Source organism: Zalophus californianus, chromosome 7 (genome assembly GCF_009762305.2).
Source record: "Zalophus californianus isolate mZalCal1 chromosome 7, mZalCal1.pri.v2, whole genome shotgun sequence".
Lineage (NCBI taxonomy): Eukaryota > Metazoa > Chordata > Mammalia > Carnivora > Otariidae > Zalophus > Zalophus californianus.
The window spans coordinates 17486335-17509819 of NC_045601.1; the positions used below are offsets into that span (position 1 = coordinate 17486335).

Consider the following 23485-nt stretch of genomic DNA (forward strand, 5'->3'; position numbering starts at 1 on the left):
TCTCCTCTAGCTTTAATACCTAGCTGGTAGTCCCGCTCTGATGATAGCAATATGCACAGAGAGCACACGGCAATGTGCCCGGACGTGGCCAGACTGTAATACACTGTGGCCACCCCAAATCTATGTTTATTACAGGAAATGTAGACCAGGCGCCAAAGTCAAAGGAGAAAATAAAAGCTATCCAGAATCCAAAAGTACAACTAACAACTGCTAATCTGTTGGTGTCATTTTCCTTCCAGTTTGTTCTTCTAAGCATATTGTATATGTGTGTGTGTGTGTGTGTGTGTGTGCAGTATAAACATGTATAAATATGTATCATATAAATATAATATTGTGTCTGATTTTTCATTGTTTTTCTATTTTTCATTAACAATTCTTCCAAATAAAATTCCAATCGCCTCATCATATTTCACTGTAGTGTTGCAAAGTCACTTATTCAACTTTCTCCCAAATGTTGGATATTTCTTTTTTCCCCAGTTTCTTCATCCAACAAAGAGAGACAATCTGCAGAGGACAGTGCTCACATTTGTTCTAATCCAGACTGCTCTGAACATGGGCAGATCTTACCATCACTGGGTCTCCAGACCTTCATCTGGAAATGGGGATGAGGAGGATTTGCACCTAGCTTCCTAGGCCGGCCATAATATTACCATAAACTGGATGGCTTAAGACAACAGAAATATATTCTCTCACCATTTGGGAGGATAGAAGTCTGAAATCAAAGAGTCACAGGGCCATGCTCCCTTGGAAGACTGTTTCCTGCTCTTTCTAGTTTCCAGCCGTCCCTACTGACAATCCTTGGTGGTCCTTGGCTGTGACAGCAAAGCTGCTGTCTCTGCCTCCATCCTCATGTGGCCTTCTTCCCTGGGTCTGGATCTCTCTTTCCTGATAAGAACACCATTGGATTTAGGGTCCCCCCTAATCTGGTAGGACCACATCTTAATGTGATTGTATCTGCAGAGACCCCATTTTCACATAAGGCCGCCTCCACAGATTTCAGGTTAGGACTTCAACATATCTTGTTGGGGGACATAATTCAACCCAAAACACTACCTGGTAGAGTCGTGAGGGCAAGGTGAGCCAACATAAATCCAAAGTACTTTCCTGACTGTAAAAGTGTTATCCTAAGGTGTATTGCCACTTTTAAAGGTTTTAAGGTCAAAAAGCTTCCAGCTTTAGGAAGGCAGATTTTCAACGTAGCACACCTCTTTGAGTTTGGGTGTTTGGCCATTGCTATGGGGCAGCAGTTAGAGCTTTGAAGCCAAGAAGGCAAAACCATATGGAAGAATCATGGCACTTCATAGACCTCAAATGCCTTAGGTGGGGTCTTGTTGACTGGATGACCTTCCAACTGGTAACCCAAGCCAGTAGGAGATTTGGCAGCAGTGTTTCTCAAACAATTTCTGATTTATCCCCCCAGCATCCATTTCAGATCATTGCTTTCATCAATGATCCTAAGAGAGAGTTTTTAGAAAGTGATCACAGCCATGCCCCATTAACATACAAGTTTCTAAAGGCTTACTCTCAATTCCTGCCCTTATTTCATCAGGAGCTGGGAGCAAGCAGCTTGAGGACTGGCACCGGTCCTCGGACCACATTTTGAGGAACAGTGGTTGGCCACGGCCAAGGCCACTGCAGAGCCTGGGGCCCCGCTGGAGCCTGGTCCTGCTCCCAGGCCACTGAGGAGGGCGGTTAACTGATTCCCAGCCTCCAGCCCCATTCCGTGGGGGCATGCCTGGCTGGGGAAGACAAACGCACCTCCCACACCTGAGTCCCAGTGTTTTCTTTGAGTTTGTTTTCCCACTGACTGACTTTCCTTTCAGTCTGGGCTTTAAAAACAGCTTTCTGAGTGAATGCAGGCGAACCCAGCAGTCCCACACCACGGCTCATATGGAATGCATTTAGAGAGGGGGAAAAACTCGAACGGAGTGGTTATACGATTTTGAACTGGCTTGGACATGGCGTGGCTGGAATTTCAGAGCTGGCTTTTGTTTGCATTCATCCTGAAACATTTGTTATATGAGCTGTGGCTACCGCTCCTAAAGCAGCTGCTGCCGAGAAACCCCTCAATGGTCGCTTTTCTTCGGGACGTTAGCTGACTGACAGCGTTCACCAACTGAGGGCCTCCACTCTCCCGCCCCGATGCCTTTGCCAGCCTCCTTGCATAAGTCATAGGAGACGCTTCCCCCCAAAGTGACACATGACTGCACACGAAACAGAGACACCTGTTTCCACCAAGTTCCACAGAACGCGATCTTTGGGTGGTCGTGCACTCTGCCTCTGATGATGGGAGTGTCTTTTTTTTTTTTTTTTTGTAATCAGTTCTTGGCATTTACTTTCTTTCTCATCTCAAAGTGATCTCCAATATGGCCTTGATTTGTCTTCAAGGGCATATTTAAAACAATAGCTTGGAGCTTCATCATAGCAACATTGTTCAATAAAAACCCCATGGAGTTTAATTAATAAATTACCACGAAGAGGTCTTGTTTTCCTTTGTTTGTTTTGCTTTAGGAATCCCACCAGGACTATAATCCCAAGATACAGATGACGAAGGCAGCGCTATGGTCCAACTCCCGTGGTGGCTACGCAGACAGCACGAGAAAGAAATGGGTGTAATGTACCTCACCAAAAGCTGTAAACACTAAACCGGTAACAGGATCTTACAGTTCAGGTAGTTAGAACAGTCTCAGCAACGGTAGTAGGCTAATTACCTGCCTTCAACTCTTCTCCTTTGAAAATCGAAAATGGCAGAAGAGGGTAATTATTTTATAAAAGAACGCAAGATCACAAGGAGCTCTGGAGAAGGATGTCGGAACTGGAGAAGGATGTCAGTGGAAAACAGATCTCAACCACTTGCTGGAAGATGAAAGCAGATGGCAGAGGACATTCGACGTGGCAGAGCATGGGAAGCATGTCTGAAGTGTCACAGTGGAGACAGACAAGCTCTCCCTGCTTTATCTCTGACAGACAGCGTGGTGCCACCAGGCGTCCCAGATGGGGAAGCTGGACATGAGGTGGGCAGTCTGGGTATGAAGCAGCTGGGCCTCAGATTTGCAGTCAGGTATCTTGCAGTGATTGTCGCTCCTTCTCTAGGGGGAGTTCCCCATCGCCCAGGGAATCTTGGGATTCGCCTCCAGAGAGTTTGGGCAGAGGCTCCAGACTCATTTGCTAACCCAGAGGAGAGAAGGGAGAGGCACAGGCTAATATAAGAACAATGAAATGGATGTTGCATGGAGTGTAGACCTTCAGCTCCTGTTCCCACATCAGCCACCAGATGTTCACCCCACTCTCTTACCCCACCTCACCTCCCATCCCCCAAGCAGATGTTCAGAGAATTCTTCAGTGGGGAAACAGAACAAATTCCAGAGAAAAAAGACCTACAATTACTAACAAATGTTTTCCCAGCAAAATTTCTATTACTATTTGATCAGCCCAAGCGGAGTCCACTAGTTGATAAGCCTCCCTTGTTGTGTAACACTTTTCAATGAGCTCTTTAGTGCTTCACCCTTAAATATAAATTCTGACAAAGATTACCAGAAGAAGGCCTTCAGACCAAAAAAGAGAGGTCCAACTGATCATGTTTTGATCAGAAGGAACCTAGAGCAAATAGAGACAAGGCAGGGAATAGGTGAAAACATTAAAAAAAAAAACAAAACTCTGTAATTTTCAGAGGTTTAAGGCGATGTTGCATCCAATTAACAAGAACAAGATACTATATAAGAAGAAAAAGAGAAGATTAAAGAGTTCTTGGAAAAAAGAAAATTCAGTAGAATGAATGGAATACAAAATGAGGAACTCTTCCAAAGGGAAAAAGTAGAAGAGATGAAAACTAAGAGAGGAAAACATAATAAAGCACATAGAAAAAATGAACCCGGGGGCTCAAATATCCAACCAAGAGCATTCCATAAATGAAAGAAAGAAAATGGTGGCAATAAAATCATGTAAGAAAAAAAAAAAAAAGAAAAATTCCCAGAAATGAAAGACATGAGTTTCAAGCTTGAAAATAACCATTTATCTGCTGTGGCAACTTTGTTGTAGATATGTCTCTGGAGGCAAGGGAAAAAAAAGCAAAAATAAACTATTGGGACTATATCAAAATAAAAAGCTTCTGCACAGAGAAGGAAACAACCAACAAAACTAAAAGGCAGCCTACGGAATGGAAGAAGATATTTGCAAAGGACATATTTGATAAAATGTGAGTACCCAAAACATACAAAGAACTTATACAACTCAACACCCAAAAAACAAATAATCCAATTAAAAATGGGCAGAAGACATGAACAGACATTTCTCCAAAGAAGACATACAAATGGCCAACAGACATGAAAAGATGCTCAACATCACTCATTATCAGGGAAATAAAATCGTAATTACAATGAGATCCACCTCACACCTGTCAGAATGGCTAAAATCAATGATACAAGAAACAGAAGGTGTTGGCAAGGATGTGGAGAAAAAGGAACACTTGCGCACTGTTGGTGGGTATGCAAACTGGTGCAACCACTGGGGAAGACAGTATGCAAGTGCCTCAAAAAGTTAAAAATAGATCTACCCTATGATCCAACAATCATACTACTTGACATATTCGATTTTCAAAGGAGAAGAGTTGAAGGCAGGTAACTGTACCCAAAGAATACAAAAACACTAATTCAAAGGTATACATGCACCCCTATATTTATTGCATCATTATTTATAATAGCCCAGTTATGAAAGCAGCTCAAGTGCCCATCGATTGGTGAATGGATAAAAGAGATATGGTATACACACACACACACACACACACACACACACACACACACACAGAAGTATTACTTAGCCATAAAAAAGAATGAAATCTTGGGGCACCTGGGTGGCTCAGTTGGTTAAGCGCCTGACCCTTGGTTTCAGCTCAAGTCATGATCTCAGGGTTGTGATTTCAAACCCCACGTCCTGCTACACACTCATCATGGAGTCTGCTTGAGATTCTATCTCTCCTTCTCCCTCTGCCCCTCATGTGTGCATGCTCTCTCTCTTGCTGTCTCAGTTAAACACATAAATAAAATCTTTAACAACAAGAGAGAATGAAATCTTGCCATTTGCAATGACATGGATAGAACTAGAGAGTATAATGCTAAGCTAAGTAAGTCAGTCAGAGAAAGACAAATACCATGTGGTTTCATTCATATGTGAAATTTAAGAAACAAAACAAATTAACAAAAGGAATAAAAGAGAAAGACAGACAAATAAAAAAGCAGACTCTTAATTATAGAGAAAAAACTGATAGTTACCAGAGGGGGTGGGGGTGGGGGATGGGTTAAACAGGTGATGGGAATTAAGGACTGCACTTGAGGTGATGAGCTCCAGGTGATGTATAAAATTGTTGAATCAGTATATTGTACACCTGAAACTAATAAACACTAATAAAACACTGCATGTTTAAAAAATTGAAAAAAGTAACTACATATAAATATATATATATACACATATATATAAAACCTGTATGTGTGTGTGCACGTGTGTGTGTATAAAGCTTGAGTACTCAGCAAATTGAGGCATGTTGTGGTAAAATTTCATAAGAGGAATACAGGGAAGACCCCAGAGAGAGAGAGAGAGAGAGAGAGAGAGAGAGAAAGTCTGAGAAATACCTAGAGAAAGAAGTGAAAAATGGAATTCATGTATGAAGAAATCCATATCCAGCCAAACTGGCAATCAAGTGAGATAGAATACTAAGCTCTTTAGACATTCAATGACTCAATAAATTTACTTCCCACACACATATTATCAGGAAGCAACTTGGGAATATCTTGAAGTAAAATGAATGATTAAGTCTAGAAATAAGATGTTTGGGATTGAGGAGACCAGGAATCCAATACAAATATGTGTTAAAGGGAAGTTGCAGGGAGCTTCTGAATAATCAGCACAGATTGAAGCAGGAAGTTAGAGAGCTCTGGGTGGGAAGAAGGGAAGGGATCCTGGAGGCAGGGAGTAGGGGTAGCAAATGGAACTAATGTTCTTATCTGATAATAATACTGAAAATATCAAAAACAGTATTGATACAACAGATGTAATAGCGTATATGAAAATTTTGATAGGTACAAATAAATCTAAACAAATTTAAAAAACTGAGGCAATAATTAATTCCAGGAAAAACAATAAATTGAGCAAGAAATGAAATATAACCATGGTGTACGATTTGGATCAGCAGCCCATATAATGTATATTAGTCACAGTAGTGTAAACAGGACTACACCTCTAAAATGTGGATACAACCATATTAGGTGGATGGGGAACAGAGGAGGAAGTAGAGGTGAGGGTGGAGGAATAAGAAAATTACATAATGTCTCGAAGAAATCAATCAAGAAATAGCACCCCGTGCATACTAGTTACAAGTAGTGTGGTGATTATCAGAAGAAACAGCTAACTATGCTCAGAGCATTTGCTTCTGGAAAATCAAACTCTGTGGTGGGGAGGGTTGGAATAGGAAGCTGCTGCTTTTCATTTTACATCTTTTTGTACTATTGGATTTTTAATTTTATACACATATCCCTTTAATAAATACAGTTTAAAAACAGGGAAGTAAAATTCTAGGAACACGTTTTGGAAAAACAACTCCACCAGTGTCTGGCAGTGACAGTACAGCACAAGTCCCTCAGAGCACATGATGAACACTGGGTGCTAAGACTTTCCAGTCAGAGTATCTGAAACTTCCACTTGACAAGCAAAACTTTCCTATTTTCATCAGTGGGGAAGGATGCTGGCTTTCTCCTTGGGTTTGTGGACAATGAAATAAAGGTGCTTAATATAACCCACAATGAACCACAAAAAGCAGCAATGCTCTGTGCACAGGTATGTTTGGAGTTTTTCGCTGTATTCTTTTCATAGTTCGACACTATTCGCAAGATGTGAAAAGCTAGAACATCCTATGTTGACAAAAATGTGTGAAGTGTTAAAAAGAATACAGATCAGGAGATGATATTTTTATTTGACAAAGACTTAGCTGAACAAAAATAGAAGCTTCCATTGTAAAATGTTGAGTCATGCAAAATGGGTAAAGCTTGTACTTCGCCCGAGCTGGGGGTACGTTTATAAGCAAAGAATGTCAGAGAGGCTAGGCCATGAGCCAAGGGTACAAAGACAGTTCTGAAGTTCTCTGTCTGGGCCTTCTGTGCATCACCACATGAATCTGTGGTGTGGGCAGGGAGTTGGCAGTTTGAGCATGAAAGATCAGTAAGACCACAGGGTCTTTTATGAAGATCAACTATCACCCCCGGGGGTCAGGTCTTTCTTTAATCTTCTTTGCTCAGGCTGTGGAAGCATTTCAGCTTTGTGGGGTTATCAGGAAAGTCCAAAAAATTGAAACGTGTGGTGACTAATCCCCCCCTTTAGTAATGCTCTTACTCAATGCAAAGCATATTCCTGTCAAGCTCAACTAAAAACTGCTCAAAGTAGAAGTGATTAAATTCTAAAGTAGAAGGAATCCACCTCTAAACACAGAAGAATGCCGGTACCTTCACCACACACCCAGTTACTGTTAGCCAGCTTTTCCCTTGGGGGAATGAATCATAAGAGAGAAAACTGCACACCCCCATGCCTGGCCACACTGTGGGGGGCATCCTGGGTTCTCCAGATGATGAGGTTGGGACTCAGAGGAGATCGACTTCTCAGGGTGTGTGGTGTGGGAGGCAGGGGCTGAGGGAGACAGTTCTAGAAGAATCGTCCCAAGGGCTTCCAGCCAGGGAGGCCATAAAGACCAGAGGCGGTGTTGGGGGCACAGCAAGCTCAGACCTGGGTCAGGGAGTAACTGGGACCAGACAGGGAGTCCATGCTGGTGGGCAAAGGGCTGAATCTGGGAGATCAGGCAGGGCAGTGGCTGGTGTCTGTAGACGTGTGGTGGGAGCCCCTGGGGAAGTGCCAGGCATGCAGCCAATGGGTGTCCCCGGCCTAGAAGGTGGCTGGATCTTAGGTTGGAAGACGGGAAGAGAGCAAGGAGGAACAACCCTAGTGCTAGGAACTTGGGGACCTGGCAGTCTCCTGACGCACTGCTAGGAAGTGAGGGATCCTTGGGTGGCGGTCAGGTTTGGCAGAGGGCAGAGAAACGAGGGGCGGGAGTGGGAGGTTGACACATGGCCCTCTGGTAACTGTGGCTTGGCCACAGGTTCTGAGATTGGTATGAGTGACTCAGTTCCAGGTTCAGGTTGTACCACACGGAGAGTGGAGGCTACTGAAACTCTTTCTGCCTTGGGCAGGACTGTCTCAGCAGCAGGGTGACTGAGCTGTGAAGAATGGGGGCCCCCCAGCTCCAAGAGGCAGGGTCAGCAGGCAAGGGCCAGTGTGGGCTGGACCACCCCCGTGCCTCCCACATGCCAGGTACTTCTGCGCCTTCACCCCTTCATGCCTACACTCATGTTATTTTCCTACCTAGGATTCCTCCCTCCATGTCCATCTGATGAAAGCCTATGTACCCTTCCAGGCCTGGCATGAATATTTTCCCTAGGAAGTACTCCCCCGCCCTATTTGTGATGGCTCTCAGGCTTTCTTCAGCTTTATAGCACCCTTCCCCATGACTGGCGTATGGCAGACACTCAAACATTTGCTGAATATGTTTGTTGAATTCTTCTTGTATTTTTGGCTTATATCTGCTATTTAAATGCTACTTTTCACAGAAGAGAAATATTTTTGGAAAGCTATTACTAGAAAAATCAATGTGACTTAAGTCCTATTTTCCTGTTATTCTAAAATAATAAAACTGAAGATGCTTTCTCCTGGGGGAGGGATGGTACCAAAGCAAGAGCAAATTAATTAGCAAGTGAAAAATGCATTTAAAAATACAGAATTCAAGGTTATTATTATTTCCAATAAAATGAACAATTACAGTGGAAATGGGTCAGATGTATACATCTTAAGCTCTTACCTTCAACTGCCATACCTATGCTTAATACCCGCTAACCTCTGAGTTAGCGATTAAATATGAAGAATCTTTAGGAGGTCACAGGTTTACGGTGTCAGTGGTGGTTCCAGGGACAGAAGCTTGAATGTCTGTGGTCACTTAGGATTTAGGTCACCGTTGGCAGGTGGCTCAATCTCCTTGAATCTCAGCTTCCTTGTTTAGAAAATGAGACAAAGACCTTGTCTTCCTCAACTTCAGAGGATTTGTGAAGAATCCAATGAGCTATCTATATGAAAGTGCTTCAGAAACTGTAAATTGCTATGCAAATTATTATCATTCACGAACTGTTACTGCTTTTCTGACCCAAGGCTATTCACTCTGAGATGACGGTGCTATAATAAGGAGTCTAGTTGTTTGAACGCGAATGTGCGCGCGCGCGCGCGCGCTCACACACACACACACACACACACACACACACACACACACACACACACACAATCTAGTACCAATATGATTAGTATCTGAACCCAGGACATGGCTGGCAAACAAACAAATCTTCATGGAGAATACCGATGGCAGATGAACCAATAGTAAGAGGAGTCCTATTTTTATAAATGACAGTTGAGTTCTTTAACAACTTCATTGGTCTCTGTAAATGGATAGCTTGAATTCCTCCCAGCCATAACTTGTATCTCTCTGAGGTTCCAGAAATTTTTTGAGTTTTGTTGTAGCACAAAAGCAGTAACAGTGGGAAATAACAGTGGGAACTAAAGATGAAAGACAGCATCGGTTTAATCCAGACATTGCAGAATGGTGGATTATTTTTACAAAACCAGAGTTTACAGTATATATACATATTTTTTAAGCCCACATAAACTTATGTGATTGTAAAACGCCCTCTACCCCCACCCACCCCAATGGCTCTCCTATAATGTAGTTTGGAATACTGCAATGAATTGTACTTGGAATTCTTTTGATATTTGGGATCCCGTTTTTGGTCCCCAAATTGGGCATAATTATACATCTGTGTTCAGGCATTATGTAAACTCCTGTCTGCAGAGGCAAACTCTATCAGGAAACTCCTGGCAAGTCCTTGAGAAAGTGGAGACACTGCCACCTGCTGGACAAAGTTTATTCACAGCATCCTGAAGTGAATTTTGCACATGGGAAACAAACTAAAGGTTTTTCAAGAACTGAATCTTAGGGACTTACTTAGAATAAAATCCATTAAATCTCTGGACACCCATCCTATATCTACTAAATATCATGATATATAACAGTCTGAAAAATTCGACATTCAGCACAAGTTAATGGTAATTGCACACAATCATATCTCAACAGAGGCTTTCACTTAAAGTTGAAATCTTAACTCCCTGATAATTCTAGCAAGAGTTCGGGCATACAAATGGATAACTAAAAAAAAAAAAAAAATCCTCAATGACTTGGATGATGTGTGTTTTCAGCTTCTGAAGGTGTCACTGTAGTGATATTTCCAATACACTTATTCCCTATAATTGTTCCAGAAATAACGTATTAGCCAGAATTTAATTGTTCCCCACCTAAGTAAAAAAAAAAAAAAAAAAAAAAAAAGATTTGATGCAATTTTATAGGTCAGCTATAACTGTCAAAATAAGTCAAGGCTCGTCATATATTCTCTCTCTCTCTTTTAAAATGTAGAAGTTATGAAGACAGCCCGATGTCCTGTTTCTCACACTTTCTCCTGTGACGTGGTTGGCAAGCTAATAGCTAATTATTAAATTCTTATCATATGTGAAGCTCTGGGCTTAGGGCTTTACATGGATTGGATCAATTGTGTCTCATGACAGCCCTGAGAAGTAGATTGTATTATTTATGCATTTTATACAGATGGGGAGACTGAGGCTTAGAGGAATTATACCTAGCACCCAGTCTGTCTACTCCAGATTCTGTGCTCTGTGCTCTTCTCGACAGAAATGCATATGGTACAGAAAGAGATGGACACCGTGACCAGAGTTTGAGCTGGTCACCTCAATATCGGTGGCTATAGGCAAGAGAGGTTCTGAACCAATAACCCTCCATCTAGGATTCTGTCATGCCCTGTAGGTGGCGACAGCCACCATAACTAAACTTGGAAATTATCAAGGCAATGGGGGCTGTCCAAGGACTCTTGCTTTTAGGGGGAGAAGTACCCTATAATTGTGCAAACCAACAAAAGGTAGAACATGAAGCCTTAAAATATTCTGCTTGATGCTTCGGTATCATAATAATGCAGCCTTTAGAGATCAGCCACCAAATATGCATTTACCCTGAGTCATATGGGCAGAATTGTGGCAGAAAGAGGCTTAGAGGATCCTGTAACTCTCAACTCAGTGTTCTTTCCTTAAAGACTGGCTGTTCTTTATATACATAGGCCAAGCTTTAATCACTTCGTATTTGTTTTAACCCAGTCTGGTATTTTTATTGAGAGATGGAGGAAAACTTGAATTTTTCCTGTAGCATACTATATTAAATTTTCTCTTCTACATATTTGCTATTATTTTCTATGTAAATGTCCTCAGAACTAAATACTGCAATGCATGTGGACTCAGCATACATTACTGTACTCCTACTGAGGGTCTAAATAGCATTCATGCATAGTAAAAAATGATATTTAAATTTGTAATCTATCATTGTTTATAAAAATATCTAAATAAGAACATTAAAAAAAACCAAAGCACCCAGTTTATGAATGAACTCTGCAGAGTTAGTATATAAGTCATTTGTTTGGAATTACACGTTTTTCCTTTGTAATAGGTGGTGGTGAGAGTCTCAAGGCAGCTCACAAAAGTCTAGTAAATTCCCTACCGTGGCACCAATGTTTACATTTGTAATGGAAAAAAGTTGAAAATGAATACTAATGTAACGCTGGTAATGGAAAGTATTTAAAATACGAGGGAAAAGAATTGGACACATGAGCTTTCAAGTCTCCAGGCAGGAGAAAGGTAGTGGGAGTTAACGTTAGGTCATACAGTTCCAATGTCTGGATGCTAGGTGGCGCTATTGAACTATAACAGCTCGGTGATTTGCCCAGCCGGGGGACACTCATTTAAGGACTGTTCCTATCACAGATATTCACATGTTCTCTGTCTTTAATTAATTTACTTATTTATTTTGGTCTCTAACACCACTGTGATTTTAGCTCCTACAGAAATTATGACTAAGAAAAACATTCGTGGGTCACACGTGTCAGTTTTTAAAGAACGAAGGAGAAAAAGCATTCACGAACACAATACTCATGGCTCAGGAACAGGTGAGTTCCGCCCCTTACTTCCACATTTTGGTGGGCGACTATGGATCAGCCTCTCCACTTCTCTGGGCCGGCTCCAGTTTCTCATTTTGAAAAGATAAGTAATGAGCCAACATAATCAAGATTAATTAATCAACAAATCAGACGGTGTAGGCTGAACAAGAGAGGTCAGCTCTTCTTAACCAGTACACCTGTCTGGGGCTTGGTTCTCCCTAATTCAAACTCAAGCCAAGGCTGGGTGGCGTTTACTGAGTGCTCTCTCCGGGGTACTTGCCTCCACATCAGCAACTACCCTGCCTTGGCTGGTGAGAAACATCTGAGCATATTCTCTTGGTTATTCACATGCCAATACTCATTTTTTTTTATTTTCCTCTTGAGTACTTACTAGTATAAATTTCTTTTGAGATATGCTAAATGGGTCTCCACAAAATGCAAACATTAACACAAAATATTTTTTTTAATTCCTAAAAATTAAGTTTCTCAAATATTCTTGGTAGGTGACAAATTTACTTGTCAGCATACTTTCCTGTAAGAAATGAACAACGTAGGGGCAAAGAGTCAAACTATTATGTAGGGAAGTTATTAACTTCCTTAGGCGGTGGGTTATTGAAACAAGCAGTACTGTCCGGAAGGAATTAAGGAATATCATTCCTATCTAGAATAAGCGAAAACCCATTTGACTACCAGACCTTACTATTTTTACTAGCTCCCCAAACAGTCACTGCTGCTAGGGCTTTCTCTTCAGTAACGAGATGGGTCTAAATATGTTTTGTATTGCTGGAGGGGGCTCACTAAAAGTCAGCACACACCTACATTTTTCAAGACAACAGGACAAGCACCAAAGAAAAATGGCCAGTGAAGTGTCTGCACCTCAATCCAGCTCTATGGCTGGTTAATCTACAATGATTTAAGGGTCACTAGATCCCTCGGTGTCTAAGATTTTCAGTTTTTCTTCCCCCTGTTCTCTAGGCTTTTCAGTTATAAAATTCTTCAATAAGGGGCAAGAGCAATGATTTCAGGGCTCCGTAATCCGAGAATTTAGACTAAACGTGCTGACGAGGCAGCTCTGGTATGAAATCACTCAAGGGACTTGCTTGAACCTGGCTGACCCCAACATGCTGGCCACGAGAACCTAGTACAGGTGCTTCAGTTTCGTCAAGGCTAAACCGTATTGAGAAGTGGGCCAGGAGGACGTGCTCCTCTCCTGTCCCCTGGCCCAGGGAATACGGGGTTCCTTGAGAGACAGCAGCTGTGGGACTGCTTGGCCTTCAGTGTCACCGCAGGAGAATCTCTCCAGAAGATGCCCAAGAGACCACAAAGCATGGTGGAAAGCCGTGAGCAATCACTCAAGGGTTCGATTTGCCGTATGCACAAATATATGATGCTGGGGTGGTGGTATTCCAAATAACTGGCGACCAGTTCCACTCAGGCTCTGAATTCAGAGTTCTTCTGCCGAGTGTAGCCCCAGGCCAGAGCTCGGAAGACTCCCTCCATGCCCGTGAATGACCCCCTTTGTGACTTCACTGTTGGAATGGGGGGTGATAAGGGGCAGCCGGGGAAGCAGGTGTACCTGGAGGGTGGGTGCTGTGGGCAGTATAGACATATTTCACTATCTTAACCACTGGTACCACTGGACTGTGTGAACTGGTCATGTGTCGACTCTGGCCTTATAGAAATCTTTCATCCCGCCACACGGGAGTACCAGACAACCCTTACCCTCTCCAAGGCAGCAAGCCTCAGGGGATTTAATATACCGCTATGCCAAACTCAAAAGGACAAAAATCTTGAAATTATAGGTGGAAAGATCATGGCTAACATCAAAAGAGCTAACAGTCACTCAGTTTTCAGAAATACGTTCTACTTTAACTTACATGCTTATAGATCATGGGACCAAGGCCCAATTTCTGAGAAGTCACATAGCTAATATGGAGAAAATAGCTGAGAAGTCAAGATGATAGATTCTGACAACAGCAGGCAAGTGGGCTCCTCGGGGTAAGGTTTTGATTTGCGGTTTATTTGTATTTAAGAAGAACAAAGATAAAACTACCCTCACCCAAGTTCTAGGGGTTACACCCCAGACGCCGACTTTCCGCGTACTGGGCTCTGGCACCCGTGAATGACACCAGTTCCTGGCCCGAGGACGGACGATGTGTGTGATGTAGAGTCACCGAAACTCTTCTCAAATGTGGGGACAAGAGGGCATTCATTTTTTTTGACAACTATGTGTCTGCAGGATCTTGCTCACCTTTTATCTCATACTGCGTATCCCACACATACATGCACACATGTACTCATGCACACATGCATGCTCTACAATATAACGCCAAAGAGTGGAAATAACGATGAATGATCTAAACCTTTTCTTCAAAAAAGTCTAATTTAGAGTAAGACCCCACCTTGCACAAAGACTCCAGTTTATGTTATCTTCCGGAGCTAAAAGTGGGTCACGGCACGGCTCTTGAAATTCTTTACAATTTTCCACTGTTGTAGGGGCAAAGGAAGGCCTGGTTTCAAAAAGTGACTGGGGTTTCTTCTGCTTCTAGCTATTCACACCCCATTTCCTGTTGAGGAGACACACCTGCAGGGCACGCGTGAAGGGTCACGGTCATGTTCCTGCACGCAGGTGTGTCAGAATGTCTCTCTGAAGGAGAGAGCTGAGAGGCCCCGGGGCAGCACCCACCCGCCAGCCATGTTCCTCCTGTAAACCCCCGGTGGTGGCCGGGCTGCCTTAGGTAACAGGATCCAGGGCTGCTCCAGGCAAAGCCGAGTTCACGTGGGCATCGCTACGTGCCAACGAGGCAGGTGTGGCATGTGGTCCCTGCCCGGCAGAGGACCGGGAGGCAGCAGGGCTGTGTTTGGGGGACCTTTCGATCTGCTCCTCAGTTCTACAAAGCACCAGGCCACCTCGCATTTCAGGATGACAAGACAAAACAACAAAGAGACCAGTGAATAAGTATGCAAGGCTTGTGGCAGCAGTAGATTAAGGAGAAGAGGAAATAAACAATGTTGTTTGACTTTCAGGATCAAGTAATAATGAGAAAAATAAATGATGGATTTCTGAAAGTAATTACATTTCTGTGGGCAACCTCTGTGATTGCCCTACTGCATTCCATTTCTTGCTTCTATTTGGAAACCACTCCATTTATTAGAGTAAAATCATAATTGCATTTTCAATTTGCCCCTCTATCTATTCTATTGCCAACATTTTATACGCCAGAGTGCTTTGGCAAATGGAAGTAGGGCCCAGAAAGGGTATTAAGCTGTGGTTCCTTCACATTCCTGTTTCCATCAATGGACTCCAACATGTACACGTCTGTTCACTGGCACATTCCAGCAACACGCTCAGGACAAGGTCAACACAGATGTTGCCAGTTGCACTTTCCAAAGGGAGAAATGGAACCATCAGGGCTTTCAAACATGGCAAGTTTAGGTTGGGACCTGAAGCTCCAGGTTTTGGCATCTATAGCTCGTGATTCTACCCTTCCTCTGCAAGCCAGCGGCAACCTCTCTTCATGAACAGATTTCCCTCCTTTATTGGCCCGAGTCCCGTTCAAGGTGAGTAACCCTCAAAACGCCAAAGAGCCTCTACAAAGGGAGTTACCTGGGTCTTTGTAGATACTGAGCACACCCTTGAAGTAATGAGGTAAAAATCTTTCCAGTAAAAGCAGCACGTCTTCCAACTCTTCGAGAATCCCCACAAGCAGGAAGTTTTCATTCACGTTCAACTTTGCTCTTTCAAGGGCCCACTCACCAGGCTCCCTTTATGGATATAAAAATGATTTTTCAATTAGAGAGTCATTTTCGAAATGTGGCAACAACATGTTGAAAAGGTACCTCCTCTACCCACCCACCGCCGTTTGATTGAGTCCAAATCCCATTTCCTTCAAGGACCAGGCCTGCCTGATGTGGCCACCTCCAGGGGTCTTCCCGCTGCCACCAGCCTGTCCCCCTTTCTGACCTCCACCACGTTCACGGGTCGGCACTGCCTCGCCCAGGGCCTCAGGGGGCCTGGCCAAAATATTTGTTAGAAAGAGGATACAGACAGAGGCAGTTAGGTCCTATAAACGCTAATCAAGGGGACATTAGAATGGCTTTTTTTAATAGAAGGAGCAAACCAATAAAGCGAGGGGTTTTGAAATCATGAAACGTACTGATACGATATTTCTATCGAAATCAAAATAGGTATTAGGTCATGTTTGCTCATCTTATTCTTTTTGTTTAAAGACTTTTTTTTTTTTTTTAATTACAGAAGGAAAACAGCCTAATCTCATTTGCAAGGCAGAGCTCCGAGCTAACAGCATTTATGTGAGTGGGAAAGGACAGGAGTCACAGGAGCTGGGCTCCAGGCCTGGCCGGCATCCACCAACCAAGGGAATTGGGGCAAGCCTACCCAGCTTGAGTAATTGTCAAGGTGGAGCAGGGGGACGTTGTGAAAGAGTTTTGAAAATCATCATGTGTGTACCAGGATAAGGCACCGCGAGCGCCCTCCCCAAGATTAGGAAATATATAATTTAAGAAAATACTTGAGGGAGTTAGAATCATGCTTCTCAGTATCTTCACTGTGACAGAAAGTGAGTCATCGGGCCCCAGATCTTTCCAGTGTCTGAAGCATTGACTGTGAACCAGGAGACATTTATACAGGGGTGAGGAACTTCCTGAACTTAGGAAGTTTATGATAAAGCAGAAAACTGACACTTGTAGTCCTAGAATCCGGACCATGAACAAAGTCCTGTGTTATGGTAAACTCAGCAAAACAACAACAACAACAACAACAACAATGCCCATGGTAATTAAGCAGTGATCAGAGTGCGAACAGAAAGGACAAGGGATGAGCTGCCCTTCAGAAAGGGTTTCTTCTCTTGGGTCTTTTCAGGAACACACTGACCTCCTCATCAATGTTCCCTTTGGGGGGAAAATGTCACTTCTGGTAGAGGGTTTATTTTCCCCCACATGAAGATAATGTTCATTGTGCATTACTGCCATTTCTTCTCAAGGCTACGTGTTCGTCTAGTACAATGGATTTAAATTGCAGCTAGACTAGACTCCCCAGAATTATCTGTGCCCCACCTCAGAGACTGTGATGAGGTGGAGGATCCCGGTAAGGGCCCCAGGGATGCTGACGCAGGAGGCGGGCAGACCAACACTCTGAGAGCCTTACTATCTGAGTCAGTCACATTCTACAGAAGGTCTTGCATCCAAGTAAGGCTGAGGGGCAATCACTAGAAAGTAATTTTTCTACTAAGTATGTCTCCTGAGAGAGACACTATTGACTTTCAGGGGTGAGCACCCCGTGTTTCAGACCCAATTAGGCAGGGCACGTGGGCAAGAATAGTTGCTGATGGAGTAGAGCACTATGGAGGAGCAGGCTGGGTGCTCACCCCTGGTCTTTACTATCATCTCATGGGCTGAGCAGTGACAGCTATGAGTTCGGAATTTTAAAAAAGGGTTCAGTTGGCATTCCAGTTACACGTCTTGATGGGGTGGTCTCAAGGCCTCTGTCCGACCTTGATCTGTTAATTTCATCATTTAGAGGTCACTCAGAGTCTCAAATGCAATCTTTAAAGATTAACAGTAAACATGACCTGAATTCCAGAAGGCCGAGAGACTAGGCATGCAAGAGATTCCCGCACAGTGTCAATTGGTGGCTTCCCTGCCATCGTTCTCCACCTTAGCATGCCACGAGTCTGTGTTAGTCTTTACCTGCATCTGGGATGCTGTCCACAAAAATATGGAATGATGTAAAATAATCTGGGGTTGGAACACTCAGGATAGTTTTCAAGAATGCACTCATTGATATCCTAGAAGAGAAAACACAGCAGCAAGATGTCTGGCTTTGTCAAATGCCATACAGGGTAAGTGAAATGGATACTTCAATTACATGGGCAAGCCTTGAGAGAATTCATAGATTGCATGAGAAAACTTTCTTGTTGCCTTTTTGCCTCCTGTTCCACTGGCCAGGTGCACACGTGGTCTGAGCAGTTCCAGAAGTGCTTGCTCCATTGAGTAAATTGCATTTGTGCATTTCCCAGTGGCCTGAAGTCTTTAGCTAGATGACAAGCATCTTGACAGCACTTCTCCCCAGGGTACCCACTACCCACTATTATCCCAGAAGTTACCAGCCCACTGGGATACGGTCGGCACTTAAATATTTGTTGAGTGAATGCCCTGTGGCTTAATTCTTCATTCATTCTGACTTAATCAGAGATCGCTGTACAGCCAACCCTACAGAAATATGTTTCCTTGTATATCTATACATCCAACAAATAATAATCGTAAGTACCTACAGCAGTTACATAAAGGATTTTGTAGATTTTGGAGAGGCTGTAAAATGATTTCTAATGTCCTATTAGGTTGGAGAGTGACAGGATGTTTGTATAGACCCTCTCACTTTCCAAGGCAACACTTGAGATTTCCAGATTTTGTTTCTCTTCTGGGAGGTTGAAGATTGTGTCTCTGTTAGCATTACAAGAACTTACAAGGGCTTGGCAGGTGAGAAGAAAGGCTAAACATCAACTTTTATGAGGTCGGTCGTATTGGATACCCTAGAAAAGGCATGCCTGGTTCTTAAGTATTTGTAAGAAGTAACGATAACCCAATTTACAAATAAACCAAACAGCTATGGGATGTTTTTCCAGAGACAATACTGGCAAGGCAGGTCAAGAGAGGACAGAACTCGAAAACATGGTCACATTGTTGATGAAGTTTGAGTCAGTTGACGCCTTGTATCTGATATGATTGGGGTAGGTGGTTAGTTACTAAAAAATTTTTTAGTTCAAGTTGGGAATCAGAAAAATGTACCATAAACTTTTTTTTTAAACAACTCTTTCTTTCCCTCTCATACTTCTTTGGTTTTATATACCAATTAAATAAATTACACAATTACAATAACAAATTCAACTGGAATAAACAGATTCAGCAACAAACACTCTAGCTAAGTACTGGGGTCTCCTGTGGGAAGCAGGGTTACACCAGAGCTCCCAGGGAGGAATATACTAGAAGCAAATGGAGTACATCAGTCCATCCAGCCATGGGTTAAGTGAGGGGTGGTGAAGAACACTTTACTGTGTATGAAAATCCAGTAAAAATGCATGTTATTAGACCCCAAAATATCTTTCTAAGAAGAATTTGACACAGAGGGGTATATAGGTCGTCCTCAACTTATGATGGGGTTACCTCCTGACAAACCCTTTGGAAGTTGAAAATATGTTAAGTTAAAAATGCATTGACTACACCTAACCTACCGAACATCACAGGTTAGCCTAGCCTACTTTTAAACGTGCTCAGAACACTGGCATTAGCCTGGGCAAAATCATCTAACACAACGATTATTTTATAATAAAGTGTTAAGCATCTCACGTAATTTATCGACTACTGTACACAAAGTGAGAAACGGAATGGTTGCATGCGTGCAGAATGGTTGGACCCTCCTGATCATGGCTGGCTGGGAGCTGCGACTCCTCACCGGCATCCAGCGTCACGAGGGAGGCTCCTCCTGCCTTTCGCTAGCCCAGGGAAGAGATCCAAATTCAAAATTCCAAGTACGGTTTCTACTGAATGCATATCGCTTTTACATCACCCTAAAGTCAAAAAATCGTTAGGCTGGACCATCTTAAGTGGACGACCATCTATATAAGGATATTCATTACTATGAGATTATTACAACAAAATATGACAGAATTTAAATGTTCACTAATGGACTGATTCACTGAGAAGTTATGGTACATCCTACAGTGAAATACTGGGCACCTGGGAAGGTTAAGGAGGATTCACACGTACCGTCCTGAAAGTGTCCGCCATGAATATTCAGATGAAAAAAAAACTGATTACAGGACGATATGAAGATGTAGGACAATATGAAGATATACATATATGTTTGCATTAACACAAACATATCTAGAAGGATAAATACCAAGCTGTTAAAAGTGGTTATTTCTGGCAGTAGATGTAAAAGGTGTGAATACATTGAACTTCAGCTTTATTCAATTCTGAAATGTCATTTTTATTATAAATGTTGTTTTATGTAAAACATCTTAAGTAAAAATTATTTTATATAAATGCTACTATTATTATGTGTATTTTACTTTTATCATCAGAAAAAAGGAGATTTGCGTGTCGTAGAACAAATCGAGGCTTGTGTGGAAGGATGAGTGGGTTTTGCTGGAGGATGCTTGGACCTTCCTCACAGTCCGGGTGACCTCTGGCAGCTGACACCTCGGGGACCTAAGCATTAGGTCAGAGGGACCCCGGCTGAGGGAGGGAGCCAGCAGGTGGGCGAGCAGCAGAACACAAGGGATCTCAGGCCAGGGCAGGGGTGATCAGAGGCAGAGGATCTGTCTGCTGAGGTGGAGATTTCACACCAAAGGGCTTGAGTAAATTAGTAGTGGTTTACGGGGTGTCAAGAGATGTGTCCAATACACAGTCCCTGCTTCCCCTCCCCCTGCCACCGCCCCACCCCAGAAACCTGCATTAACAGGAGGGGGACAAGCAACAGAGGCTGCCAGAGCCGCCCAGAGACCCCACAGCGCCTCTCCAGAGCTCACGTTACGGTTTCCTCTGAGTCAGAACTGTGTCCTTTATTTGTTTAGGTGGGAAGTCCGTGAGAGCACAGACTGTCTGTTCGCAGTGTCTCCAGCACTCAGCACCCTGCCTGGAAAAAGTAGGGGTGCAATAAATATTCAGCGAATAAATGAACAGATGGCAGAAGGAAAAAGCCAAGACACACAGCCACGATTCTGTGCCCGGCGACCTTGGCCCGGAGCTTGCGGGAGTGGGCAGAGGACATCAGCTGGCGGGGGTGGGAGCAGGGAGGGCTGGGAAGGTGCAGGGACCTATGAAGGTCATTTCCCTATTGGAATCCACAAATAACTCTACAAGGTCAATTTATGGGAAGACATACATTCCTAGTTTAAGAAGTGCCGTTAGCAATTTTTCTTTTCTTAGATCAAAGCACGTCCCAGGGGATCTCAGAGTTCCATTTGAGCCCATTAGAGGTTGATGAATGGTGTTGACCACAACCATCCTATGGAAATGCTATGGGAGGACATAAATAAAAGATGACTCAGGTGTAAGGTCAAAAGGAAGCAGAATGGGAGCCGAGGAGACCCACACACTGAGCTGCCTGCAGCTTCGCCCAGTGATCAGTGACACTTCCAAGCAGCTCAAGGACGAGGGGCCTCAGGAAATCACTTCTGGCCACTCACACCATCCACTCTTATTCCTGGACCTGAGACCTGCAGCGAGTAGCCTTTAGTGTCCAGGGAAACTGAATGGGACAGGTGTCAACGCAACTTTCACAGAGTGTCCTGCGCTGACAGGTGTCACTGATCCCCCGGGACCACTCGGGTTCTCCCTGCGCTGATGGTTTTATTGTTGGTGTTAAGGCCTCGCTATCCTGCATTGTTTCAGGCACCTTTCTACCCTGGAGTTCTCTTAGTACATATATATTTAAATGATTATGCAACCTCATTGTTTCTTTCCATGCAGTGCTTCTAAGATAAGGTTCCTTTAAATAACAACTTTAATCCTTATTAAAGATTAAAAGCTTTGCTCTAGGATGGTCATATTCTCATGTTATTAGGGAAATGAGGCATCTCTATAAATGAACATTCTAGATAACTAAGAGAATCCTTTTAATTGCCAAAACTACCCAAAAAACTAGATCAATTTTATTGAAATTTATTCTAAACTGTACTATTTGAAAAAGCGTACCCTTAGGACGCTCTAGGGTTTTTGTATATGTGTGTGTGTGTGTGGGGGGTTCATTTTCCACTTTGATCTTACAGGGAAATCATCTTTTATTGATTTGTTCCTGAACGTTTCACAGGATGGACTGTGATGAACGATTCTCTCACTTTCTGAGTGCCAAGGGGCCCCGTGGGCTCAGAGGAAGGGCTGCTCACGACATCCAGACCCCAGAGTCACTCCTGACCTCTCTCTCACCCGACTCCACGTCCTCTCAATGCCGGGCTCAGCTCTGCTTTCCTCATCTGCATCCTCTGACCTGCTCCACACCCCCGCCCCTGCTCAGCGCCTCTCCGGCTAGTTAGTATCTCTTCCTCCAGAGACTTCTCCCTGAATGCATTCTCCACGGCCCCAGGAACTGAGCTGAAATGCACATTCACCCACGTCACTCCCCTGGTTCAAAACCTTTGAATGACTCTTACTCACAATGCAGTGGGACTAGCAATCAGTTAGGGCACCTGTTAATAATGCTAATTCCCTGGCCCTACTTGCAGAGTGTTTTGATACACTAGGCTTGTCTCAGATAAGGCTCGGAATCTGCACTTCAAAGAACCTCTGATAATTTTGAGAACAGGTCACTCTCTGCCAACACTCTACCATTAGGTGATTCCATGCTTTCACTCGTCCATCTCCCTTGCCTGGCATCTCTCTCTGCCTCCCCCCCCGGGTCCCATGTTTTGGAGCTGTTACTGGCAGAATGAGCACCAGCACACGACAGTCCACCGAGCCTTGTCACTCAGGTCAAGGGAATGAAGGCAGCTTTGACCAAGGCTCTCTTCCATCCTGGTGCTTCACTGCCAGCCACGTCTGGTAGGTGGGGGTCTCTGGGACAGGCCTATGGAGCCGCCCCGCAGGGCTCAGCCTCCCCACTGTTGTTGGAAAAGTCCCCGGAGCTGGGTCTGCTCCCAGCGTGCCCTGCCGGTGGCCAGAGGTCTGCTGTAAGTAGGACTCCATAATGACACCCACAAACGGATTCCCATCGGCACCCACTGCCACTTGGTGTCCCCGGCAGGGGCTCCTCCCTGTGTCACCACACACTCCCTGCACACTTGAGCTTGTTCTAGAGATCAGGCCCTGCCCTGGAGTCGTGGGTACTCCCCCCCCACACTCCCAACCCTGCTTCCTTCTCCCCACTCCATATGGCCAGGCTCCTGCAGGCCTCTGAGACAGAAAGTTGCCTGTTTATTTCTGTGCACAGAGAGAACTCGACAAATGCTTCCTCTCCTGGTTCTAATTTTGGAGTGGAAGGATTGAAATCCCAGGTGGAGTTAGTCTTATCACAAAAGGTGAATTTAGAGACTATTCCTATTTTATTTATCCTTTTATATAAGACAGCACCTTGTCTAAAAACTACTGAACTGAAAAAAGACTTGCTGGTGTTTTTATATAGTTCCCCACGTATAACATCAGCTTTGTCTGTATGGCCTTGGAGTTTAGAAGACAGAATTTCTGATGCTTTTAGCAGCACAAACCTTGGGAAGCCACATGCAAAGCTCCCCAAATGAGGTAAAGGAGATTGGGGTTTTGGTCTCAGCTTGGCCATGAATTAGCCTGGTGCCTTTAGCTAAATCATGCTATCTTGAGCCTCAGTTTCCCCAATCTGCATATCACAG

General features: G+C 43.7%; 1 protein-coding gene across 4 annotated transcripts in view; it reads right to left on the minus strand.

The window, feature by feature from the left end:
- Nucleotides 1-23485, minus strand: part of UST (uronyl 2-sulfotransferase) — a 301179-nt gene that overhangs the window by 33601 nt on the left and 244093 nt on the right. For 2 of the 4 annotated variants that reach the window (XM_027602805.2, XM_027602806.2), the window contains exons 6-7: nt 17832-17929; nt 15733-15890 (exon numbers count right to left, since the gene is read on the minus strand). In XM_027602805.2, coding sequence (XP_027458606.1) covers nt 15733-15890; nt 17832-17929 — 256 coding nt within the window. Of the gene's footprint in view, nt 1-13714; nt 15036-15732; nt 15891-17831; nt 17930-23485 lie in introns of those variants that run through there. The other 2 variants (XM_027602807.2, XM_027602808.2) reach the window with 2 other exon arrangements.